The sequence below is a fragment of the Cebidichthys violaceus genome, unplaced genomic scaffold (assembly GCF_023349555.1).
Source record: "Cebidichthys violaceus isolate CVI_PGR_0920_01 unplaced genomic scaffold, fCebVio1.0.p SCAF_13, whole genome shotgun sequence".
In the NCBI taxonomy this organism is placed as follows: Eukaryota; Metazoa; Chordata; class Actinopteri; order Perciformes; family Stichaeidae; genus Cebidichthys; species Cebidichthys violaceus.
Window position 1 is genome coordinate 15515116 of NW_027176296.1, and position 25148 is coordinate 15540263.

At 44.2% G+C, this 25148-nt stretch overlaps 1 protein-coding gene across 1 annotated transcript in view; it reads right to left on the minus strand.

Annotated features, from left to right (window-relative positions):
* Nucleotides 1-1142: 1142 nt before the first annotated feature.
* The window catches only part of tgfbr3 (transforming growth factor, beta receptor III), a 62056-nt gene continuing 38050 nt past the window's right edge, over nt 1143-25148 (minus strand). The window contains exons 6-17 of the mRNA XM_068707904.1: nt 23045-23207; nt 22440-22587; nt 19593-19782; nt 19083-19357; nt 17731-17886; nt 16114-16239; nt 15528-15713; nt 14051-14344; nt 13306-13435; nt 9526-9570; nt 8796-8903; nt 1143-5595 (exon numbers count right to left, since the gene is read on the minus strand). Coding sequence (XP_068564005.1) covers nt 5477-5595; nt 8796-8903; nt 9526-9570; nt 13306-13435; nt 14051-14344; nt 15528-15713; nt 16114-16239; nt 17731-17886; nt 19083-19357; nt 19593-19782; nt 22440-22587; nt 23045-23207 — 1940 coding nt within the window. The 3' untranslated portion in view covers nt 1143-5476. The remainder of the gene's footprint in view (nt 5596-8795; nt 8904-9525; nt 9571-13305; nt 13436-14050; nt 14345-15527; nt 15714-16113; nt 16240-17730; nt 17887-19082; nt 19358-19592; nt 19783-22439; nt 22588-23044; nt 23208-25148) is intronic.

Genomic DNA, 25148 nt, shown 5'->3' on the forward strand with positions numbered 1-25148 from the left:
TGGAAACTATTGAAAAAAAAGCTTCAGCTTCTACATTAATGTGAACACGCTTCCGCACTAGAGAGCCAAAGTGAAACAGGAAGCGTCATGTTTTGATCCAGGAGTGGGAAAAAAAATCGAATTTTTACGCTAATAACTAAAAATCCAACTTTGGAAAAACAACTACTAAACGTTGTTTAACTCTGTGAAAGTCTTGGAGGTCGTTCACTTCTTACACACATTGAACTTTTGATGCCGTGAAGCAAGATCTTCAGCGTCTTGTCTCTCGGGCCCCAGTCCCTCGCAGGACGTGCTGTTATTGTTCCGACCTCATTGCAGTCATGTGCCATGGGACAGGAAGAGGCGCTGTGAGGGTTGGTACAGGCAGCCGGTTAACATGCTCTCATCCCCCTCCGCTGTTGCAAACCAGCCAGAAAGTCTCACTTAACTTAATTCAAGCAATCGTGTCTTGGAGCAGAGGTCTGCTCTAAATTAGAGCAGCCTCCTCAGCGTCACTGTTTGGAGTCCTGTCAGCTAAAATAAAATAAACCCCCAAAAGCTGTTTTTTGTAATGCGGTCCTGTATTTGTCATGCACTGTATTGTCTGGGGCACACGTAATCAATGACTAAATGGATTAGCTGCTGAGTGTGAAAGCCAAACAACGAATTTGTGTTCCAGGGGGGAGAGCTGGAAATGAAAATAACGACATTCACGATCTGAACCGGGACTCGACGAGGCAGGGGGGGGGGTGACTGCTCGTTTAAGAATTTGATATTAGTCATCGGTTTGGATAGGAGCGCGTCGCAGCGCGAGGAGGTGCAGCGTGGGGGGGGAAACAGAGATGTGACATCACAGAGGCCTCAAAAGGGGGGGTCACAAGGAGCCGTCGACCCAAATCTGGGCTGGCACGACGGGAGGCCTCCTGTCCTGTAAACGCGCTGCTTTACGGTGGTCTCCGAGGAGCTGTGATCGAAAAAAACCAAAGATGGAGCACATGCCCTGTGGGGAGGGGAAGACCTCCACATGGTCTGCATCACGCTATGAGCTCACCACAGACGAGCCCAGCGCTTACACATCATTATTACATTTCACTGTTCTGAACACAGGAGGCATCCACGCTGTACCCACGCCCATGTTTGGAAATCATCAAACGACACTCTCGAACATTATTACAGAGATTTTTATTGGACATAATGGGGTATACAGCTATCGTGCGTATTTACATCATATAAAAAGTTTCAAAATCCGGAAAGAAAATAATAAACGGCTTATCAAAGTTTTACACATTGACAACGCTCCCCTCCCCGCGAAAAAACAAAAGTCAATCTTGGCGACGTGGGAAAGCTCAAACTCTTCATCGTTTGTTTTGAGAATGAAAAATAAATGTGAAACTGCAATAAAACCACGCGGGGCCCCCTAATCGGCCCCCAACTGCCGTATCATCTAGGAGCGTCTCTCAAGTTCAAACATACAGAAAACACACTCACACACGACGTAGCGCGCACATTACACATCCATAGAGAAACGTGAGGTAGTCAAATGGTTAAAAAAATATAAAATCGATAACTACATACATGGATTTGTGCTCCGATTACAGCTGTTTTCAGGTCAGCGTTAACTATAAGTCATATCGTGATCTTCTACTTTAATACAGCATCCTTATTTCATATTGCATACTTTAGACACATGAGGGTAGCTGTGTGTGTGTGTGGGGGGGGAGAGCCCAGCATGCACTGGGGCAAAAGGCAGGGAGGAATGTGGTTATTTGAGCAGCAACTCTCAAGAATCGCATGGTTAGTTTGAGTCGAAGAATACCCCCAAATGTTCTCAAATGGGAAGATTGGATCCAGAACATGAGTCGAGTCTCGGCCACTGAACAGCGTGACACAAGGAGGGGGGGGGGGGGGGGCAGGAGGTAATTACACGAGGGAGATGGATTCGCCGCGGTCGATAAGAGAAACCCCAAAACTAGAGGAATGCCAGAAAGCCTTCTTGCCACAATGACCGCTGATTACCGGCTGCGGCACATCTCCGCTCTGCAGGACACAGATCTTTCCCTGCATGCAGTGGGGTACAAGTGCGGCTGTTCACAATGATGCTGCTTGATAACGGCAACGTTTCACTGCTGCATATTTACTTAATAACTGAGGTTTTTGGCGAGGACACACCTGGCAACCGGCCCGATAAAACAAAACAAAACCAAGTGGTTCTAATGCTCAATAACAATTATTTCTCGAGTGTTATTGAAAACAGTTGAGTTTCCAGAAACACTATAACTTTTGGATTTGTTCTCCAGCCTCCATTCTAACAGAACACACACACACTTCTTATACGTTCCACTTTCATGTTTGGTTTAACTGCTGTCCTCTTCAGCATTGACACTTTTTTTCTCATTATTTAAAGTGGGTTCACGTCAACAGGTCAACAGTTTGTGATGTGACCTTTGTGATGTGACACTACGGTAACTGAGGAGGAACATTAAAGGGAGAATTCGCCACTTCTTATGTGGATGTCCGGTCAGCGTTGATGGTAAATGTAGTCCATGGAAACAATGAGTTCCTCAGCGAGTGCTACATGGACCCAGAAAGCCGGGCTCTCCTGCCGGCGGAGCCGTGCCAGCAGTGCCTACATGTACCAGGATGCATTGCAGCTTGTAGTTCTGCCGTACTTCCAACTCTTGGATACAGGAAGACAAACGTTTCTGGGTCAATACAGCCCGCACTCAGGAATTCAACACAGACTTATATAATATAGTTAAATATGAATTGCTACATGTTATCTTCAATGATGTGACATTTGTATTTATGACATATTCATTTGCAAGGTTCTCTAACACGATTTCTTTACTTCATTATCTAAACAGAATATTCAGTGAAAAGATGATGACAAACTATGGTAATGTTCAAATAAAACATGAGGAGCTGTATTCCATGAACAGAAGAAATGACCTGCATTATATATATATATATAATAATTATTACAAACTCATAACACGTTTTGTGACACATTCTTCAATAAACAATTGAAATATAGAGTTTCAAATGTACATAAACATGTTGTCAGTGCAGTGTCAAAATTTGTTAATATTAACAACTGGACTCTATCAAATGTAGGTGCATATATCAAGGTCATAGTAATAATAATAATTATTATTATAATAATTTCATTTTCATCAGTTAAAGTGTCACAAAACATGCCGTGAAGCTTTCATTAATAAACTAAATAAATCCCCCATAAACAAGTATGTTTGAGCACATCCACAATTCACAGTACATACACACACATAGAAGACAATAAATTTCTCTTGGTAAATATATTCCAAAATATAATTTTATACACAAATATATATTTAGACTCTGTTCCCTCTGTAGAAAGCTTTACACATGTTTACATAAGAAAGAAAGAAATGAAAAGCGTTGAGATAATATACATTCTGGTTTTCTTGTTGTGGTTAAGTCGATAGCGTTCAAAGTTAGTCCCACACATACAGCTTAGAGGAAGGCACGACAGCAAACATTCGCATCATTCTGAGACGGTGGGGGGGAAGTCGTGGAGTTGCAGTTTAAAGAAACAACATGAAAATAAATGTCCATAACAATGAGCTTCGTCTACAGCTTATTCAACACGCCGTCGGTGCCAAGATTTATACAAAAAGATAAGAAAACCCATAACCTGTACACTGTCTGGCTTTATGATGTAACAAATCCACTCTGTCGGATAAGAGGACAATCAGCTGAGTGTGTACAGAACAATAATGTCATGCTGGGGTTGGTAATGTTGACAAACTAGCAAGAGTGCGCTACGTTTTTAAAGTGATCCAACCGGAAAAGCTCTTTCCTTATGAAAGTAGCTAGCGGCACTAGCTCCAAAAGTCGCTAAAACTAGCGAGAAATTCGTTAAGTCGGCAACACGGACACCCCGCCCCCTTTTTTTTTTTTTTAAGAAGAAGAAGAAGATTACCAACCCTAGCTTTAAGTTATTGTTCAAAAATGTAAGTTATACTCTAAGTTGAAGTATGTTCAACATCCTGATTCTTATTTTATCATTGTAAAATGAGGTTATTGTATTAACTTGCATCTCACACTGATTGATCTTGTCTAATCCAGAAGTACAAGACCAGCATTTGCACAGACTCGTAACAATTTTGAGTATTTACAATATTAACAAAAATATACAGGTGTTAAAAGAATGATTTGTCAATTTGGGAAATAGGCTTATTCACCTAATTTTGATTGCGATACGAGGATCGATACCACTCTGTGACGTCTGTACGTTGAGTATGGAGCTGGAGCCGGGAGGTGATTAGCCTAGCTTAGCATAACCACTGGAAGCGGGAGGGGGAAATAGCTAGCCCTGGGGAACAGTTTCTCTTTACGTAACTTTTAATTTTTAGAAAATGTTGAACTATTTCATCTAAGCTAACCGCTTCCCTCTTCTTTTCGTCTCAACGCTAAGCTAAGCGATCACCTTCTACATCAAGCTCGGCACTTAAAAGTCCAGACATGAGAGAGGCGTCGATCTCCTCATCTAACTTTTGGATAACAAGCGAATAAACGCCATTCCCAAAAAATGTTGAGCTAGTCCATTAGCGACGACTGGTAAAAGGGAACCCATAATGCCCCGGTGACGTTGCGTAACGTCGATGAAAGTGAGGCTCAGAGGCCCGTCTACTGAAAGACATGACTAGAACGTGAAATAGGTCTTACCAGCCTGTGCGTATGAATCCATTAGGAGGGAAGTATGCTTACATTACAAAATGTGGCATTTTTAAATCAGCATGTCTTTCACATTTTTCTTTCACATTTTTTGGCGTCTATTCTTCTGTATACATTCAATACCTAACAGCATCTCTCTCTCTCTCTCTCTCTCTCTCTCTCTCTCTCTTTGAGTCAAGATGAAGACTTTCGTTCACACTGCACTTTTGTCCGCATGTTAATTAGTGGTTGCTTTGCTCCTCTGCCACCGTCAGGGTTGCACGCTGTGAAGTGTTACAGTCCAGCCCGTAACGTCTCACTTACTAATACTGACATCACTGCGGCCTGATTGCCGTCCTTGCTAGTGGAGTAGACCTGCCTGCTACAAACAGCATGGATCTCACCATTTAGGGTCAAAACAAAAGGCTGTGATTTGTGGTTAGAAAAAGAAAGAAAAAAAAAAGCTTTTTGGATTGGAAAGAAATGCCTGAACTCACATTTGTTTCTTGTAGTTTTTCAAACTAAATATGGCGGTGAGGCTGCCAAGCTGGGATCGCTACCGTTACAGACCAGTAGCACCAGGACAGCACATGTGTCTAAAAGCACTTGAAGTGGCACAAAAGGAATTTACACAAGGATCAACGGTGTTATTGTGTGCGTGTGTTTTTTTTCCAAATCATCCCTTTTTTTTTTTCTTCTTTCCTTTCTATCACATCCCCTCCAAAAAAAAAAAAAAAAAAAAAAGAGTTCCTTTCACGGAAGGAGAGCAACAGACCGGTGACCCGCCGGGTTGCGTCCTGGGCTACGCCGTGCTGCTGCTGGAGCACGGCGTGCTTTGAGTGCTGCCGATACTGTGGGCCGCGCTGCTGTTCTCCGAGGCCGGCTGGGGCTTCTGGACCTGCTGTGGGCCAGCTGTCTCACCTGGACAGAGAGAGAGAGAGAGAGAGAGAGAGAGAGGGAGGGAGGGAGGGAGGAGGGGATTGGATCAAAGGAAGATAGGGAAAAAACAGGTATATGTATTACAGAACAGCAGAGAAAGGCAGGAACACGACGAATCGGTTTGGTTAAAGCTACAAATTGCATTGTTCTTACTGTTTAATCTCCTACTGTCGCTACTTGACATAAACCTCACACTCTAGCTAAAAATAAAACGCTTCATCCCGATGTTTTGGGCAAAAGACCACACATTTTTTTCTCTCTCTCAAGTATAAAAAACATCCAGTTTTCAGCACAAAGCACTTGGCGAATACGCAAAGCCACACAACACTGGACTTCGTTTTACCATCTTCAAGCATAATCCGCCACAGATTCACAAAGTGTGTTCAAACGCTCAGGAACAGGGAAGCTTCACCTCACAGAGCCCAGAAACAACCGGCCACATCCTCTCTGACAGATGACATTTTTGAACGAGAGAGAGAGAGAGAGAGAGAGAGAGAGAGAGAGAGAGAGAGAGAGAGGAGAATTGGCGTTCATGAAGTTCCTTTTCTTGAGTAATCTGGATTCAATTAGCCTGGCTTTAGTAGATATCGCAGAGACAGGACCTTCAAACCACTGACTGGTTTATTGTTCTATGTCTAAATAAGCGTTTCATTTGGTAGACTCTTGGGATCCGACGCTTCAATTGAAGAGGCTAATGAAAGCGCTTACAAATGTTTAGGAAAACGTCTCTGACAGACAATGAGCAGCTTTTTGAAATAGAGCCAAGTCTGTGTTTAATTTCAGCACTTGGACGCAGTTATTACTGCAGTATTTTCCTTGTTTGCTTCCTGGCGTCTTCTCTTTGGCAAAGATTTTTCCAATCAATTAGTTTGGTTTGTACTAAAAGTTGTGTGTGTGTGTGTGTGTGTGTGTGTGACAGGCATATGTGTCCGCAGGCGATCTTACATGGCGCTCCCTCTTTCGGGGCCCCTCAGTCCTGCTAATGTTTAGCAGAGCGGAGCTGCCAGCGTTCTTTTCCCCCTCGCAGGACCGAGAGCTCTACCAAACAAAAAAAGAGGGCCTCGGATTCACCTCATCTGTCTGGGGAAATATCACTCCCAGAGTCCAATATTATCTTTCTAACCCGGAGAGATAAAGGCTGCTTTTATGTCACAGAAATATACTGTGTATGGAAACTCTTAGTATCCACTGTGTGCAGCGTGGACCAGCAGCGTCGCAGTCATCACACGGCTTGAGGAATACTACAAGTTTAAGTTTGGACTCTAGAATCAATAGAGACATTTTCTATTATCTCTGACCTGCCTCTGTCTCTCATGAAACATCAATGTGAGACAGGGTGGGACCACCATCCTAGTTTAGTCTTTAGGATGCTAACACATGCTTATTAGCACGAACATTTTTGATTTGGCACAAAATTGCAATTTTGAATCGGAATTAAAAGTGATAATTTATTCAAAGTGGAACAAAATTACAAAGCTCCCCCTCATGGTGGCGCTAGAAGAAACGTCGGCGGATCACCAAAGTCACTAGCGTCCATCTTTTGGGTGCAAAGAATGTCCTGAATATCCATCCAATAGTCGTCGTTTGAGATATTTGAACCAAAGTGAAGGAAGGAGTGACCGACGTCGCCCACGACGCTGCTGTGTGTCTGTCACCATTATTTTCTCTGCCTGCGTTTGGATTTCTGAGCAGATGTGTGAAATTCCACCCCCCCCCCCCCACCCCCGGTGAATCTTTCAGCCTGTTTTCACAATCGGTTAGAATTATTGGTCCGTGTGTTATTTCACCATTTGAGCAGATCTCTTGCCAGACAGCGACTGCAGCCCTGGCTGAAAGCAGACCTTCTGTACGCGCCAAGATAACGAGCAACACGTCAAATAATATATGGTGGGGGCGCTTTTCAAAAAAAAAAACGCTTATTCTTCTAATTGCCTTTTATGGAATTAAACCATATTGGATACAAAACCTCAAACATAATGCCAATGAGTGTGTAACCTTAAAAAAAAAAAAAAAAGAAAGCTTCTTTCTCAAGAGGCCATTGTCCTCAGAGCCTGAGGGGGAAAGACCCATTTTTGTTTTCATGTTTCATCACTGTGTAGTTTAAAATACACTCTGGACTGATATTTCTGCTGGTTGTTTTGGGGGATCTACAGCACATTCTTAGGGTTTACATGGAACTGCCACTATCGCCATGTAAGGCCATTTCAGCCAAGTTTAGAGCAACACGCCCAGCTAAGGCCTGTTCTGATAACATCAACAGGAACATGTTGTGAAAAGTCTTTCCAGCGCTACCATCCTCACACCTGTTTCTCTGTACATGTTCACTTCTGATGTCTTTGGAAGAGCGGCCAATGAGGCACTCTAGGAAACCCATAAAGCTTCAATAAAGTGGCTTTCTAAAGCGGAGCCAATACCAATATTGTGATGAAGATAAAAAGGCACTAAAAGCGGATCTTTTCTGCTACATGAAATCGTGTTTAACAAAACACTCAGCGTGACTGGAACAGTTTAACTCTGACGAGTGTCCGGGTCTTTGCCTCGCTCACAACTATCATTTACTGATCGGGGCCATTTGACGCCGGCTAAATGTGAGCTTCAACTTCAGCAAAAACGTAAACACTCACGTCGGTGGATTTGCTGAATGACCTCACTCAAACATCCTGACCCCCCATTTATAAAAGACGCTCATGGCGATCAACAGGTCAGCGGTCAGGCCGGATGAGAACAGAGCAGCTTTATGCAGCGGTGAACTCCAGAGGGCTGCTGGGAGCACACTTCCTCCCAGGGGGTCAGCTGGGGTCGGCGGGCTGGGGGACGATGGGGAAGATCTTTGGCATCTAACGGACAGATTGTGTGTCTTTTCCTGTGAGTGCCGCTAAACCCGACATGGGGGAATTTCCAACTCGTCTCCAGCCATTGTACTGAGAATATTCGCCGACCACCCCGCAGCTCCCGAAAACATTCAAAAGGCAGGAAAGAGAGGAGCCCTCGCTGCTGACCAACAGGATATATTTACAGTAGAGGAGTCAATCTGTTATTGTGAACTGGCCCCTGTCAGCAGCAGGATGTTTGGCATTCCCCGCGACACATTTCTGGCACACTCGGACATTCCTTCGCGTCTTATCTTTTCACTGAGGCGGAGAGGTGAGCCGGGGCCGCGGAGCAGCAGGTAAGGCACCTACCTGTGTGCGAGTAGATAAACCACAGGGCTCCGGTCAACATAGCCCCGATCACGAAGGCTGCAAAGGCGATCCCCACCACCGTCGGAGTGTCCAGCACGTACAGCACGTCTGGGGAGACAAGGAGGCGCACGGTTCATACACACTGACCTCTTTAGGACTGTTCAGGCACAAAGGCTACGGAGCCCCAAAGTGCCCAATATCCAATGAATAAGAAGACAATACACATAAATAATGACATGAGTAAATTGTGTGATGAGCCAATCATTTGTTAAATAATAATAATGAAAAATGGTTCATCTTAAGCCATGTTTCCATTCAATTGTCAAGCGAATTAGTTTTAATGGGGCCCGTTTAAGCTAGTATTAGCTGTCCAGCAGCAGAAAGAGCGGATCAGTCATGTGAGTTAAGTGTTTGCTATGTCAGAATTTATTAGAACTTATTCGGCAAAGACATTTCCATATCCCATTTAACACATCAACTCATTTTCGACAAAGGCAAAATCGAACTCAAGTGAGCGTTAAAAACACATTTTTTTTGCGCAATTTGTATCAAATTTGTGCCATTTTCACGCAGCTTTTCTAATGCAATACTTTAAAACATGTCAATGGAAACACGGCTAATTTCTCACCATTTCATTCTCCATGTCTTATTTCTCCATATAATTCACATACAAAGACACGCATGTAAAGCGAGAATAATATCGTGGGAAACTTTTGTGTAAGTAACTTACTGTCAACGGAAGCACCTCGTGGGCTTTGGGTCGCTTTGTGAGTTACTGCAAAACAAAAACAAACGGGGACAATTCAATGGATGTTGAGCATCGTGTCCAGTGATGCACATCATACATTTTAATTGCTCAGCTCCAGGCCGGAGGATAAGCACATCGCTGATATTGTCCTGTGTTGATAAGCAGCTCTCTGAGGAATGTGACACAGAAACCTGAACCAGGACAAACGCTGGAGGAGAGCGGCTACTCTGTAAGCTGACAGAGTCTCTGATCGCTTTACTTCAAGCCATCTGGGAGGCTTTCCAAAGTGAGCTGCGATGATGTCTTAACAAAAAAAAAAAAAAAAAAAAAATACAAAGGCGCTTGTGTACGGGCAAACTCAAGAGGCGAGCCTGGTTCATGTCCAAGACTCCGGCACAATGGGTGCTATTCTTGGACGGGACACCTTTTGAGTTTTCAGATCGCATAATGGACGATGACGGGTCATCAGAGGGGACTTTTAATATCAGAGGGGACGATGGCCAGAGGACGTCCTTTTCTGTAAAGCCTCCGCCCCTCGTCACGTCGCTCCAGCGTCATCTGTCCCAGTAACGCTGTCAGCCCCACGCCTAGAAGAGAGTGGAAGAGCTTGACGACCGAAGTCTTAAACTCGACTTAAAAGATTACGTTTAGCGTGGAGAGATTTGCACGACTCTCGTCCATGTAGCTTTTCTAATCGAAGCCAATGGGGAACAATACTCTGCTGGACGTCTGTCAGGTCTTTAGCGCTGTTCACTACTTTAACAGAACCACACAGCACCCGAGGAGTTAAACTCACAACCCAATGTTTGCAGCTTCAAGCCACTGCTAGAGCTGGAACAGTTTGATATCTCTCTGAACGTCATTTGTTTATAGAAGCCTTCTTGCTGTGGAATGAGCGAGCATGCTTTTGTTCAACTCTGACCTCTCCTCACAGGGGCGTGGCCTGCTTGTTCGTACTCCTAAAGCTCGTTAGAGTGCTGCAGGAACGAGTTCCTAAAACAAGGAAGTGAGTCAGCAGTTTTGCGCTTCCGGTTACCTCGTCTCAAAGTCGATGGGTGTTTTTGAATTGTTTTTCGGTGAGGTGCCTGAAATAAGGTGAAGAGATTTGAAAGTTTCGTTTCTACGACATACGTCAGAAAATACCCCACTTGTGAATTTTGACGCTTTTAAGTGTCTTAATTCGTAATTGTCGTAATTGTTTGTAGCCTAACGTTAGCCTTTTACTTCTGCCGATTGCATTCACGCTTCACAAAACATCAAAGTGGTGTTCTTATGTGAAGATTATCCTGCCGATCAAAACGTGTGAGTGTCAAAAGCATCGTTTGTTTGCCACAGAGCTTACTGTCCTGCAATAATCCAAACGTCAATGGGAAAATCCCATTGACGTTTTTGTCGAGGGAACCAGCGCGATGCTGAACTTCTGGGTTACATATTTCTCTAATGGCCACAGTCTGCTGAAGCACCCTTGTCTTTTGAGCTTTAAAACGATAAGTCTTGAGTTTCAAATAAATGTATAACATCTAAGTAAGCTTCTTGACATCAAGCGAGTGAATACAGCAGCCCACAGTGAGAACAAAAAGAGCTCATTCTGTTGATTTTAAGGTGATACATCATTACAGATATCCATCACAGAAGAGCAAACACATTCGTTTACAAAGTACATTTCAAACACCGCAGCTTCGGCCTGTCCAATAGACTTCAACACAAAAACCCTGTGACGGAGGGTTTTCTTTTGAAGCGGATTACATTACTGTTCAATGTAATGCAATAAACCAGACTTATTATAGGTTTTCCATCTTCTTGCTTTACTCTTTGCAGACTTCTGCAGAAGTGCCGCTTCGACTCGCGCAACAATACAATCAACACTGCCAACCTCTCACATAAATGATACTTTTCAACCTTTCCTGAACGTTACCAGATCCAGTTCAAATTTATTGTGAAGCAGTAAATCCACTTCTGATGGCAGAGCTTTGAGGCCGTTATGTTTTTTCCGTGCACCAAAGTTGGCCAAAAGTGGCCCGGTTTGATTTGTAGATCCGCTGGAGCTCTTTGGGATACTGTCCAGTGCTGAACTGTGGCCCTTGAAAAGGCAGCTTGTTTTGTTTACCTTCCAAGCACAAGAGATGCCTTTTAAAAAAAAGAGTTTGTTTTTTTTCCACTGTGTTTATTGGACATTTGTGTTTACTTTATCTGTTCCATGGAAAATAAACCCCGCAGACCTGGCATAGTGCTGTGGTGGGCAGTGCCTGTTCTGGACCTCGCTCACTCATTTACTGGAGGTTTCGGAGTCTCTGTTCACCGATAGCTTCAGCAGCTTCTTCTGTAGCACCAACACTGGAACTTCTGTGCTGAAAAGTGACTGCATCTACATACCAGCCCAGCCTTGAAACCCTATGACCAATTAAAATGTAAAAGAAATCCACCCACTCCTGTTCAGCGATGTTCTGAGCAACTCCCCGACTACTCACTCTAGACCCGGCTGGTACCGGATTTTTGAGGCCGATACTTAACAGTATATATATCGATAATTGAGAGTTTTAAAAAATGAAAATAATAATAAATCCTTAAAAGGAGTCGTGGCCAACATAGTGTACTGAGCGTACAGCTACAGCTAAAAATGATTTTCCTTTTCATTCCGGATTAATTGATTCTTCTTTATCTTAACCCTGCATGTGAGAAACTACGTGTCTTTGTCACTTCTCGTGATTCTTAACAGCTGACCCATAAACCGACACAACACATCCACACCGACCTTAAACAGGCCAGTATCGGGGCCGGGGCTGATGCATCGCTCAGGCTCCAGCTCACACCGATTCAAATGATGTGATGTATATTAAAAACCATGAGTCAATGCAGTTGACTCAAACTGACCACTAGGTTTGATGTTGATGTCATCGCTCAGAGGGGGGGGGATGCTGATTCGAATAAAGCTCTGGCAGTCCACCAGAGATCGGGCACTCATGATATCACCCCATCTCAGTTTAGGCCATAATTAGTAAAATGTGACCGTGGTTACCTCAGTCCTCCCCCCCCCACATCTGCAGGCTGCTCCCTCCCTCCGATCACACTCACAGCCCTTAGAGACTCCACAACACAATGAGCGGCTAAACAAGTGATGATCGAGGGGCCTTTAGGTTCTGGCTGGACTCCCAAAGCCAACAAGAGGACCTCCACTCTCCTCACACACACACACACACACACACACACACACACACCCTCCTCCCCTAGTGAAGGTCCTAAGTGAAAACAACTGGGGCTTGGTTCTGTATGATTCCTCTTTTTCCACCTCTCCCTCAGCATGGACTGGTCCACAGCAGCCGAGCTGGGCCTCAGCGTTAGCACGATACCCTTTACTACAGTCAACCACATGCTAGCATGTACACACACACACACACACACACACACACACACACACACACACACACACTCTTGTGTACGGATGTTAATGTAAACAGACACGTGGGCGCATACACAATCACACACACACTGCAGTTAATGGTGACCAGATGTGGGGAAGTGATGTGCAGCGTTTTGTGGTTTCAGTCTAATCGCAAAGTACCGGACCGAGCTTTCTCTGGCTGCTTTCTCCCTTTACTCCGGTTTCCTGATCACACTTTATACTCTAAATAATGTAAGTCAGAGCTTAATTCATCATTTGTAGCGCTGTTAAAACAAAAAAAAAAAGCGAGAGATTTTCAAACCCCCGTGCGTGTTGAACTTCTCAGTGGGTGTAAAATGTGTTTTTCTTTGCTCTCTACTAACCTGTTTCCTCCGATCGACCGTTTCCATCCACCACCACCAGCGGCTTGGTAGTCGTCTTGTAGTTCATCATCATCATCGCCATGATGTTGTCCCCAGACAGAGAATCGCAGGGCTCCCTGGGGCGTAAGCACTGTGTGGACAGAATTGACTTTAACTTCAAACTTACAGTGAAGAAATCCCCCCCCCAAAAAACAGTCACGTCACTCTGTAAAAAAAGATTTAACGCGCTCTGATTTTTACAGAGGGGGAAAAAAAAGGTTTTGTAAAAACAAAAGCAAACATTCACATTTCTCAAGTAAAAGTCTTCCGTCATACCTGACAGGAGTATGAACTTAAACCAAACAAATGACACAAACTCATGAGCGTGAAGCCGAACCTGATCGGAAATCTGAGTAAAACAATTAGATTCGATTTTTTTTTTATAGAAATAAAAGCAGAGGTAAATGCTTCAAAGAGATTGTGTGTGTTGGACAGATAACACAGTGAGATAAAAATGAAAGATGCTTATTTAGTTCTGCAGCTGGATACTTGGCAAACCTTCCATTGATTCATGTTTCCTGCTTAGCTTTGGGTGCAGGCCTGATACAGAACGACTCGGGCCGGCCAGAGCAAAGATGGAGCACTACTACACCGACTTAACATCGTCCCAAACAAAAACACTGCTGATACTTTATGCCTCAGGAGAGACGGTATAGTAAAACCATTGCATATAGGCCAAAGAATAAATAAAGATTATAGTGCATACCGTTGGTAGTCTCTGGTTGCTCTGAGAGCTCTTGGAGCACAGACACATCTTGCAGTGCAGGAAAAGCAGAGACCTGTTGAACGTTGAGTTGAAGGTGAAGCTGAAGCTCTTCTTCTGCGGCTGTGCGTGAGGGACAGGGAAGTCCCTATGAGGATCGTAGTCGACGGAGTCGTCCGAGGGGCAGACTGTCTCGATGAGAGTGTAGTTCGAGGCCACGTTGGGGTTGGAGTCGGTAGAAATGAAGCACGATATGAGGAGGAACCCCAGCTCCGGGTCGGATGCGGCTGATGTCACCTGGAGCGCATGACAGAGAAGAAATACGTGTCGTTTGACATTCGTAAAGGCTGCTCTGATGAACACTAGCACCATCATTTATACTGCATCTTCTACAACATGTTCTACTTCAGTACAAGATCAGAATATTTCTATTTTAGACCCACTTGAGTGTCGTGTTGATCTTCTCATCTAAAGCTAGATAAGCTCCTTACCCAAACTTTCCAACTGTTCCTTCAAAGCCTCTCTGATCAATATTTTTAGACAAAAAATGGATCAAATTCACATTATGTAATATGGAAAATGGGTGCAAACCCAGTTTCCATCAGCTCTACCAAACCTTTAAGCACCTTTCAGCTCACTGTCTTGGATTTAAGGCCGCATCTTTAATGCTAAAAATCCCTCTCATTAATCCCACTATACACTAAACAGCACCAGACAGCTGACAGACACCAATAGAGACTAGCTGGTGAACATGGTGAAGCATTTAGTTGCAAATGAGACGGATATTTGGCAGAAAAGAGAGTGAATATTGGACTATCATTCATCGGGTGGACAACAAAATGACTCAAAATGAATGCTAATGCCTGTTGGATTGGTAACAACTGTTTGCTAAATGGTTAGCTATGTCGACTGCATTGAATCTCAGTTATTATGCCATCAATGTCTTTCCATCTACAACCTTCCGTTGAGTTATTATTCCCCTTTCTTTTGGATTATCAGTGACGGTGTCCTCATTGAGAAGGTCTCCCATACACATACACAGCAAAGCCTTTGTAACCAGCTGGCTCAGCGAAGCAACCTCCCACTGATATCATCATAAATCATCTTGTCAAATGACCTCAGAGTGCGAGTCTTTGCCATCTCTTACACGACCTCCATAATTGTGTTGTGAAAAGGAGGATTTTTAGGCAGACAGACAGAGGAGAAGAGAGGAGGAGACACAAAGACTACGAGGGGGTGAAAGTGAGCATTGGCTTTTTAAGCCGCAACTAGACAAAATACAAATTGGCTCTGTGGATGCCGCACTAAGAGATCAAAGCAGTTAAAGTCCCAGACAGAGAGCACAGTTTTGTCACTAAAGCTTCCATTTGGGAGCAGAAAACACACGTTGCGTAAGACAAACACAGCATTAATCTGCAAAAACGCGTCTGACACGTACCCTGCTATAAAACGGTGATTTATTAGAAATGCAAAGGCATACCTCCACGAAGACTTGCTGCTTTTGCGACACAGTGTAGAAGGCCTGGCGCGAGGGGCTGTTGAACGGCAGCTTGTTGTACAACTCCATGTTAAACGTCATGTTGCTCGCCGGTTGCCTCCCTCGTCCCGGTACAATCCTGGGAACCGTTGCTGGGGTCTCCTGGTCCCTTCGGTACGTGCAGTTGAACTAGGAGGAGAATGAGGCGACGCGATTATCAGCAGGGATCTGACATCTGATGCCACCGCTAAGCACCTTCACCCTCTGTGTGTATGACCACATTAAGATGGGAAGGAACCCAAACCGCATGAACAAGAACAATAAGTGGGAGACGAGGAATGGATGAGACAAGGGGAAAATACGTTCGTAGAGGGAATAAGATGAAGAAACTTCAAAATGGAAACTCTCAGGTCAAGTCCATAAAACAGAGATCATGGAAAGACAGGAAGATTGCAAGATGAGTCTTTACGTGCACCAGGGGACAGCGGGGAATGGAGTTTCCCCCAACTCTGAATGATTTACATAGAGATGTAGATGACTTGTCAACTTTCACCCTGCAATGAGCCGCAGCTGCCACAGTGATTCTCACCGCTATGAAGGACGTCCTCTCTAAGTCCACCGGGTCTCTCAGGAACAGCACGTCTTCAGATTCCAGATCCTCAGATTCCAGCGGCCTGCCACTCCCATCCTTGGTCTCAGCATGACTTATCAAAACCTGCAATCCACAGAGACCTGCGTTACTCACAAAACCTAAGCAGCGTCAGTTAGTAAGTGAAAGGAAAAGCTTCACGAAAATCCTTTCCAGATTTTTTTTTTTTTTTTTTTTTTTCCTTTTTTAAAAACAGATCCAGTTGTGAGTAGTGCTCCGTAGGCCAACGACACAGCGATTCGAATCTTTGAGAGGAGTTGCCAAAAGACATTCTGCAACCGATGAGTTGGATTTAAAATGTGGGAATGTCCCGTGGCTTCAGCAGTGGGACTCATCCTGGACAAAAACATAAAACATACTTACGGAAGAATGTCAGGGGTCGGACATGGCTTTAAGAAAATTCTGATTTAATGAGGTGAGGGGACAATCTCAGTGACGCTGACAATGCTTTTCTCGAGTCTGCAACAAATTAGCGAGTTGATGCGCCGTTGGTGCCACTGCTGAATTAAATCAACATGTCACAGGACAGCAGAAACAACAGCCACAACACATTATCTCTGACGTGTAGGGAGCCGGACAATGACATTTGTGTCTCTTTTTGACTAGAGGTCAGAGGTCATCCCTGCAAGTGCTAACACAAAAGACGACTTTGGACGTGTGCCCAGGTTTAGACAGCAAATGTGTTGTTCCAAATTTCCCCCACAAAAGATCTCAAAAGGTTGGGGAGGAAGCGATTCATCCTTGCTTGTTAGAACAAACACGCTGAATGAATGCATTCCACAATAATGAAGACGACTTGGGAGGTTAGATGTGACTGCTGAATCCCACACTGTTCACCACGACATGGAAATGTACTTTACACTCGTCATATTTTTCCATTTTCTATTCATTTAAAAAAAAAAAAAAAAGAAAAAGAAAAAGAAAGAACTGTTAGTGGAAAAAGTGTTTAAACTTCGAGGCTCTGAGTGGGCGTTTCCTATCAGCTCTTCACATCTGATAGCTGGCGATGCGAGGAAACGTGGTGTCAACTTCCGTGATGCTCCGCTGACTGGAGGATGTCATTCGATCCCTCGTTCTCAACAACCATCAGAGATTCAAGACGTTTGCATTCCACTCAGAAAACGGAAGCTGGGCAGCTGTGCTAATTAGCTTCCACTCAGAAAAGGACGAAAGAAAACACACTCACATACTCGGCAAAAAAACGTTTTCGTTTCAGTTGAACTTTTTAAAGGGACAGCGTGTAAAACTGAATACCCTTTCGCTACCCCCTTACGGTGGCCTTCAGCTAACATAAAAACATTGGTTTGTCCGTTCAGGCCTACTGTAGATATATCGCGGTGCAACATGGCGGACTTTGTGAAGAGGATCCGCTCCCTATGTAGTTATGAGGGGCTCATTCCAAGCTAACGAAAACACAATGATTCTTAGTTTCAGTTGGAAACTCTTTTTTTGTATTTATATTATAAACTACGGGGCAACTTGAAATGCCTCAGGTAAACCAGCTGTATGTGCATGACTTGTTCTCGACCTGAATGTAATAATGGGTGTTGTACTCACGGAGTTGATGTGGAAGGCTATTGTGCTCCCCTGCATGGGAAACACGGTGGTCAGGCAGCCGGTCAGAGGAGTCTCCAGAGTGTAGTGGGTGGCATTGACGGTTGCTTTGCAAGCCGGGTCTTGAAGAGTGAGGTTGGCATGAGTAAAGCCATTCACCTGAGGAAATGGCAAAAATGGCAACATTGGATAACCATCAAAAAAATGTTTTGCTTTATTAACTCATTTTCAGAATAAAAGAAAGCGGTTGTGTGAGACTTCGAGTTTCCCAGGAATAAACAAATCCCACAAGGTGGTCTAGCTCCAGCCCCAGCTTCTCCTAATTACAGTCTATGCCAGTTTCCATTCTGTGATGTGGGCTGACTGCGTCAGGCCCGCGTTCAGACACCAAATGTTGGGAAACGTCGTGCTGGCTTCAAATGTCAGCTTTTGTATAGCAGGGACGCTGCCGTTTAATAAAAAGTAATGGAATAGTGACAACATTTCTCATTGTACTTACCAGTATTTCTTTATATTCTTACTTTAAATCAGTTTAAGGCCTTCATATCGATCTACAAGTGACCTTCAGATGTGTTACCACACTGAGCATTGTGGTGTAATAAATGGAAGCTTAAGACACTTCATCAAAAGCCTAGCAACATGGAGGTTGATGTTGGCATTTTCTAATCACAGTGCAGAAGACATTCATTCATTCAGCCCCCTAATTGGTCCTGACACTGGCATTCTCTTTGGGTGTCCTCCATGTTTGTTGTTTTCTGTTTTATCTTCAGTTTGTCACATCAAGTCTGTGTCACAAGAGCAGAGATGTAACAAAACAAAAAAAGAAACCCAGAGGCAAATGTGACTGATTGGTTGGGAAACAGAAGATTTCCTTTGTTTTGTTCCTTGCTTGAATAAAGTGTTATCGAGCATTAAGTATTATAAAAATAATGTTCTGTCTATTTTACGTTAGAGGGGAACATTCCGCAACTGTTTGCTTCTGTGCTTTAACAATGTTTTGCTTAATTGATTGGCTGATTGACAAAAAAAGTATTTATTTAATACGGTTATTATTATTACTATTTTTATTTTGAATAAGAAAAACATAACTTCCTATGCCCTAATCTTCTTACAAAAATTTATAAATTAATACTTTTGGTAGTAAATAATTTTAAGTTTTTTTTAAATGTTATATGCTATGTATAGATAATATGTCTGTGTTTCTGGTTTTTGGTTTTCGGGGCTTTTTCTGTTGTGCATATTTGGACATGTGTGTTATACTTGTTGCATTATGACACAATCAAATTAAGACTTAATGCCCTATAATATGTTTCTAGGCAGGATCCATGATGGATAAAATCATGCTGCCCACTCACTTGCAGGCTTTCTTTAGTGATGCTGACCACCATCCTCGTGTCCTCACACTGTACGCTGAGGCCGACACTCAGGGCGCCCTGGTGCTCCTCGGGCTCCCCGCTCTCCATGGGCCGGTTCTTCAAGAAGGGCAGAGAAAAGAAGTCGGACGCAGAAGAGGGGAAGTGAAAGGGCACACCGGAGCGTCGGGTCGCACCTCCAGCTCTTGGGTGGGGACTGGAGTCGCGCTGGATGGAGAGCTCTGGAGGCAACATGCTCTCCAGAGGATCCACCACATCTGGAAGTCACACATTGTTAGAACCTCATGAGGCTGATTTTACAGGCGGGGAAATGACACAGGACCACGACTATAAAACCTCACGATTTCACGCCGGTTCCTCTATAAGTACTGTAAAATGTGCGATACTGGTCATGAAACAATTGCAGCAGCTGCTAAATGTCTGGCTGTAATTTACCTGAACACACTATTTCTATTTCTGCTTCAGATCAATTCAGTTGTTGCTTCAGTTTACCTGGCTCTCTGAGGCGGATGTTGAAGTGGTTAGCCATGGGAGTGCTGGTGTAAGAGGTGACTGGACCGTAGCCGTGCTCCGCTGCCCACTTGATCAGGGCTTGTGGCCCAGACGGCAAGTGCTGCTTGGGTGATTTTGACACTTGCATCAGCCTCTCCGTATTGGAACTGGCACTCACAGTATCAGAGGCCTGTGGAAGAAGAAAGCGGAGTTATCTTGTCTTATCGAAGATCAAATTGTCATTTCTAAAAGACCGTGTATTTAACGTAAGCTCCCTTAAGATTTTCAGGAACAAAAGACGTGATTTACTGCTCCACAGGTATCCAACTTCAAGTACAGTCCTGCTCTCATTCTGCGTCAAGTGTGAATCATGTGCATGGGTGTGAGGTAATGGGCGTGTCGGCTCTCGATCAATGCTGAGAAACCATCGTGTTAGTTGGCTCCTAAAAGTCGTGTCTTGCCCTGCTGCATGACACGCAGCACTGATTCACTCTCACAGCCATTTCCCACACATTCAGGCTCTCTTGTGCACCGCTGAGGAGAGGCAGCTCTCTGACAGAAGCAAGGCCTCCTTTTTTTTTTTTTTTACGAGGCTATCGTATCACATAAACTGTTGTCGCTCTCCCAAACACTGGTTGCACAAGAACAGCGTCCGATGTGACTCTGCCGTCAAATAAAAGTCTTAAATGTCAGCCATTTGGGAACAAAAGACGCGGCTTTGTGTTCAGACTGACCGTCCGTCTGTGGTTTTAAATTGATGATTATGTGCGGCGGCAGCAACAAACAAACCACCCGAACACACGCTCGCCATGCGTGTTGGTAACTTGTGAACACGAATTAAACGTTGAGAAACTTCTGTGCTAAAAGAAATGTAGTAGATAGACACTAACACAGTCAAATTAGCATTGTTTGAGGTGATTAACTTTCAGTTTGTGTCTCCATCTTTTCGTAGTGCATAACCACCGATGCCACCGATATCAAATTGAAGAGTTTCTTTTATAATTGATGAATCATTAGCTAATAATTTCTCAAGTAAAGATGACAAACAATCGAGGTTTGCAGGTTCTCAAATATTAGATATTTCCTCAGTTAAATATCAATTTAAATGAAATATCTTTAATTTAATGAGCTTTGGAAACTTGTGATTTCATAAATTAAACAATTACTTGAAAATAAAAAAATCGATACATTACTCAACAATGAAAACAATCTCTCGTAGAAGCCCTTATGTGCATATTAGTAACAGTGCTCTACTCTATACAACACAATCAAATATTAATATGTTGATATTAAACAAGTATCATTTTTTACCGTGGACATAATCTTAGTTTAGCGTGGAAGCATTCTAACATTAGCTATTAGCACTACACACAAAGTGCATCTGAGGCTGATGGGAATGTCATTAGTGTTGCAAGTTTCGGATGACGGAGTCAGGAGAAAAGTGAATGGAAAGTTATAACAATTCATCCAGAGGGTGACACTGACTGATATTGAGTCCAAATGCATGGAAATCCATCCACTAGTTGTTGAAATATTTCAGTAAATAACTAAAAATGTCTCCCTCATACTGGTGCTGGAAATCAGCAGCTCAACAAAGTCAGAGGGGTTCATCCTCTGTGGACCATGAATGTCTGAACAAAGTTTTTACGCCAATCCATCTGATAGTGGAGACATCGCAGTCCGGCCCAAAGTGGTGGACAGACAAAAAGGGATCTACATTCCTGACCCAAACTGCTTTATTGTTGCACAAGGGAAAAGTGCTACTTCAGTATAACAACACACAGATCTGTTGGGAACCTCCAACAGAGGCATGACAAGCAACTTGTGCCGATGTACGTGCGACTGGCATCACGCTCACCCGACCCGACTGACTCACTGTGCGGCGGTGACCCGGCAGCTGTGCAAACGCAAAATCCTGGCAAAAAGTGCAGCGTCATGGCCGAGGCAGCCCTGCAGGAGTATAAGCGTTACACAGTGAGGAAACACAGACCCAACGTGCACACCTCCACTGAAATCAGCACAGGCCTAGCAACGAGAGTCCATCATCCCACCCGCGAAATACCAAAAAGTCACTCGACAAATGAAATATTTTGATGAATGCACAACATTAGTGGGTCTCCTTCAGTTTTAATGCGCTGTAGAAAGCCAAGGTTTAAAATTCCCTCCCTGGAGCGATACACAGCGTTTGGACGACTGCCAATCCCCCTTCGACATAATCTACAGTTCAACTACTCTTCCAAAGTGTACATAGGTGTCTTATAGTTCCTAATGGGTCCTGGGAGACTTGTGTAGCACTAATGGAGATTTAACACCAAAACTGCGCACTCAGCTTTGATAAGTATAAAACCACATTTCTAAGTAAAGGTTCATTCTGACATATTGCAGTAATTAGCCAGTGTTTGTCTTTCGTGCGCGGCGAGGAGCTCCTGGCAGCTCGCTGCTTCAGAAAGTGCCTAAAGCGAGCTCGTAGTGCACGTTGTGACTGGCGGGGTGAGCAGCTGAAGTGCAGCAGTAGTCTTGGCTCTGAGAACGTGTGCGACACCGCCGCCGCTCTCTCTGAACGCGATGACAATGCCCCGAGCTGCCGCCGTGAAATTTCACAGTTCCTCCGAAACCCGTCATCCCCCGCCCCTCTCCTGCAGCAAGGGGACCGGGCGCCGCCGATTCAACGCACGAAAAATATCCGGTGTGACAAAATGATTCAGTCATCGGTGCAAAGCGATGACATTTCTGTCTGCGACATGACACGGGGGCCGCTGTGATGTGCGATAAGACTGCGCTAAATCTCAGTGGCGAGGATGTTCCTGAACGAGGAGCTATTGCGCGTCGTCACGCTGCTTCGCTTACCACCACGTCCAGCTTTCCGATCACACTCTGGGCCTTGACGACCCAGTTGACGGACTTGGCGCACTTGAGCAGCAAGACGACGTCACGATGCAGCAGGGCATCGTCCTCCAGAGGTCGTAGATCAACTGTGACGTCCACCTGGAAAGCACTGCGGGAAAGGAGAAGAGGAGAAAACAAAAAAGAAGAATTTTGGACGAGGAGGTCTACGTGGTGTTATCGCGCCTCCAGTGTCTGGCCAACTAATTAAAAAAAGCTGGACGCATTCCCAGAAAGAAGGATGCAGACATATGCACGACAGACCAGATAGCACTGGAATGAGATACAGCGCAGTTACAGACGCATTCCCAGATCTGCTGTCTTTTTGAGCGAACTAAATAATCACTCCGCTGGGGGAATGAGGAGATTATCTGGCAAACCTGGACATCGACATCGCAGTTTTGAAATAGCCTTTCTCAAAAAGAACACTGTTTAGTGAAGAGTACCCCCCCCCACCCCCCGCCTTAATGCGAGTTCCCATCCAAAACAAACTCCTCAGAGCTCAGTGAGAGCATCTTGACCTCGAAAATAAACTATGACAACATGTATTCTTGGCTTTGGCCGCTCACCTGCTGGAGTTGGGGGCTTGGAGCTCAACGATGTGGACCTCTTGGTCTTTGTCGGGGCCAGATAGGACGCAACCCTTCGATGCCTGTGGCTCCACGTAGACGCCCAGGTAGTTCAGAGACAGGAAATTGGTTACAATCTTGCAGGTGTCAGAAAGCAGCGGATCTGAAAGAGGAGAGATTGTTTGCGTTACTGGTCGGGGAGGCTATTTTGATCTCCCATGAGGAGAAATACTTCCGCTACCGGGAGGTCAGAGCACGAGGTCGGCTAAGGAACAACACCCCCCCCCGTCCTGCTCGCGGAGACTTGGGTAGGGTGGATGTTTGCTTTCTTTGACCCGTCCGTTGCAGCTGACTAACAGTCTCCCTGCTCCCTTCACCACACAGCCCTGCAGCTGGTATTCCCATTGTCTCAGCACCAACCGGGCCCCGCCCTGTGCCGGATGAGGTCGACCATGCTCTGGTTGGCATGACCTGTCTACTTATCAACAGAGAAATTGTATTTTCTGTCTTTTACGTGGGAAAAGTAAGCAATATTCTTAACAGAAGTCCTCCACAATGGACAATAATATTCATAAACACATGTTTATATCAGTATAGTGTTTGTTTTTTTCCACTGTTTGAAAATCCGCTAACTGCTGACAAAGTTTTTAAAAAGTTACACCCCTTCTCAGCACTAAGAGAAAAACACAAGACAGCTGCTTCCTTATTTGGCAAACAGAGCCTCGGACAAAGTGTAAACCGAAAGTTGGCACCTTCCTTTCCGGAACCCTTTAGCTCTTCAAGGCGCTAAAGGGGAGACCTTGAGCACTGGTTAGGAAGCAGAGCGAGGACCCGTCCCATCTTCTCGTGACGCCGCTGACGACACGGAGGAGTGGAAAACTACGGCTCTCAGCTCGAAGGAAACACTGTGGCACTCTGGGCTTTTGCCAAACCACGAGTCAAACGCTCGCAGGCCGAGCAACCGCTCTGTGCTCCGCAGCAACTAACAAACACAGAGGGAGAACTTATCAGCGGCAGCGGTGGAGCTGTTGCTTCTCTCCAGACGTGAGCCTTGTTTTATTTCCACGCGGTGAAGGGTTCTCATTAAAAGTCAAGATGTCCTGAGCCGAAGTTGGACGTGCTGTTCCCTGTTTGGGCCCAGTGGAGAGAAAAGTCCACGTGAGGAGATCAATCATAAGCCTCCGATGATCGATCACCTGCTTACCTCTGCTGTTCTTCCACCTGACATTTGGTCAACCTATGCATGCCCTCCAGCAGGATTTTGTACATTTTTGGGTTTGTATTTATGTAGCCATATTATATTCGTGAAAACTAAGTCCTAAATAGCAACTTGACTATTTTACAGTTTTTCTTCAAATCACTATCCTTTCTGTAACATCTTTATCTGTCTCCCACTTTTCACATGATCTCACATACATACATACATAACTAGAATGACAACCTCGTGGTTGTATGCCTCTGCTTGTCAGTCATGTAGCAGTTTACATCTATGTCTATGTCTGACTGTCATCGCTTGATCATTTTATCCTATTAGACATTTGTGGGAAATTGTCTTTATTGGCATATAAATTCTTGAGTAATGGGGCAGAAACATGGTTTGTGAGCTCACAGTGACCTTTGAGCAGCAAACTCTACTCAGTTCATCCATTAGGCTAAGTGGACGTTTTGGAGGAAATTCCTTTTAGACGTTCCTGAGATATTGCCTTCACGAGAATAGACAACCCCGAAAACAGAATGTTGCGTTAAAGATGCCCTTTGGAGTTTTTGACCACTAGTTGTGTTATGGAACAATATTATTTTTATGAGAGGGTCTCTGTTTTGTTTTTTTATCATGCATGCGTACAGACGTACAAGTCAAGTAGAGGACAGCCAGTTAGCAAACATGGATATAAATATAAAAAAAAATCAGAAAAAAATGTACTTTGTGTTCAATATGGTTGTTAGACCTCAAGGATACAAACAATGTGTTGTCGGAATTAAACATAAACATAACTTTTGTTTGTTGACAAGAAAATTCCACGGTGCACCTTTAAGTTAGGCAGTGCTGAACATCTTCATGAATAATTATGAATTCCGGATATTTTGAACTCACTTTTTGTTATGC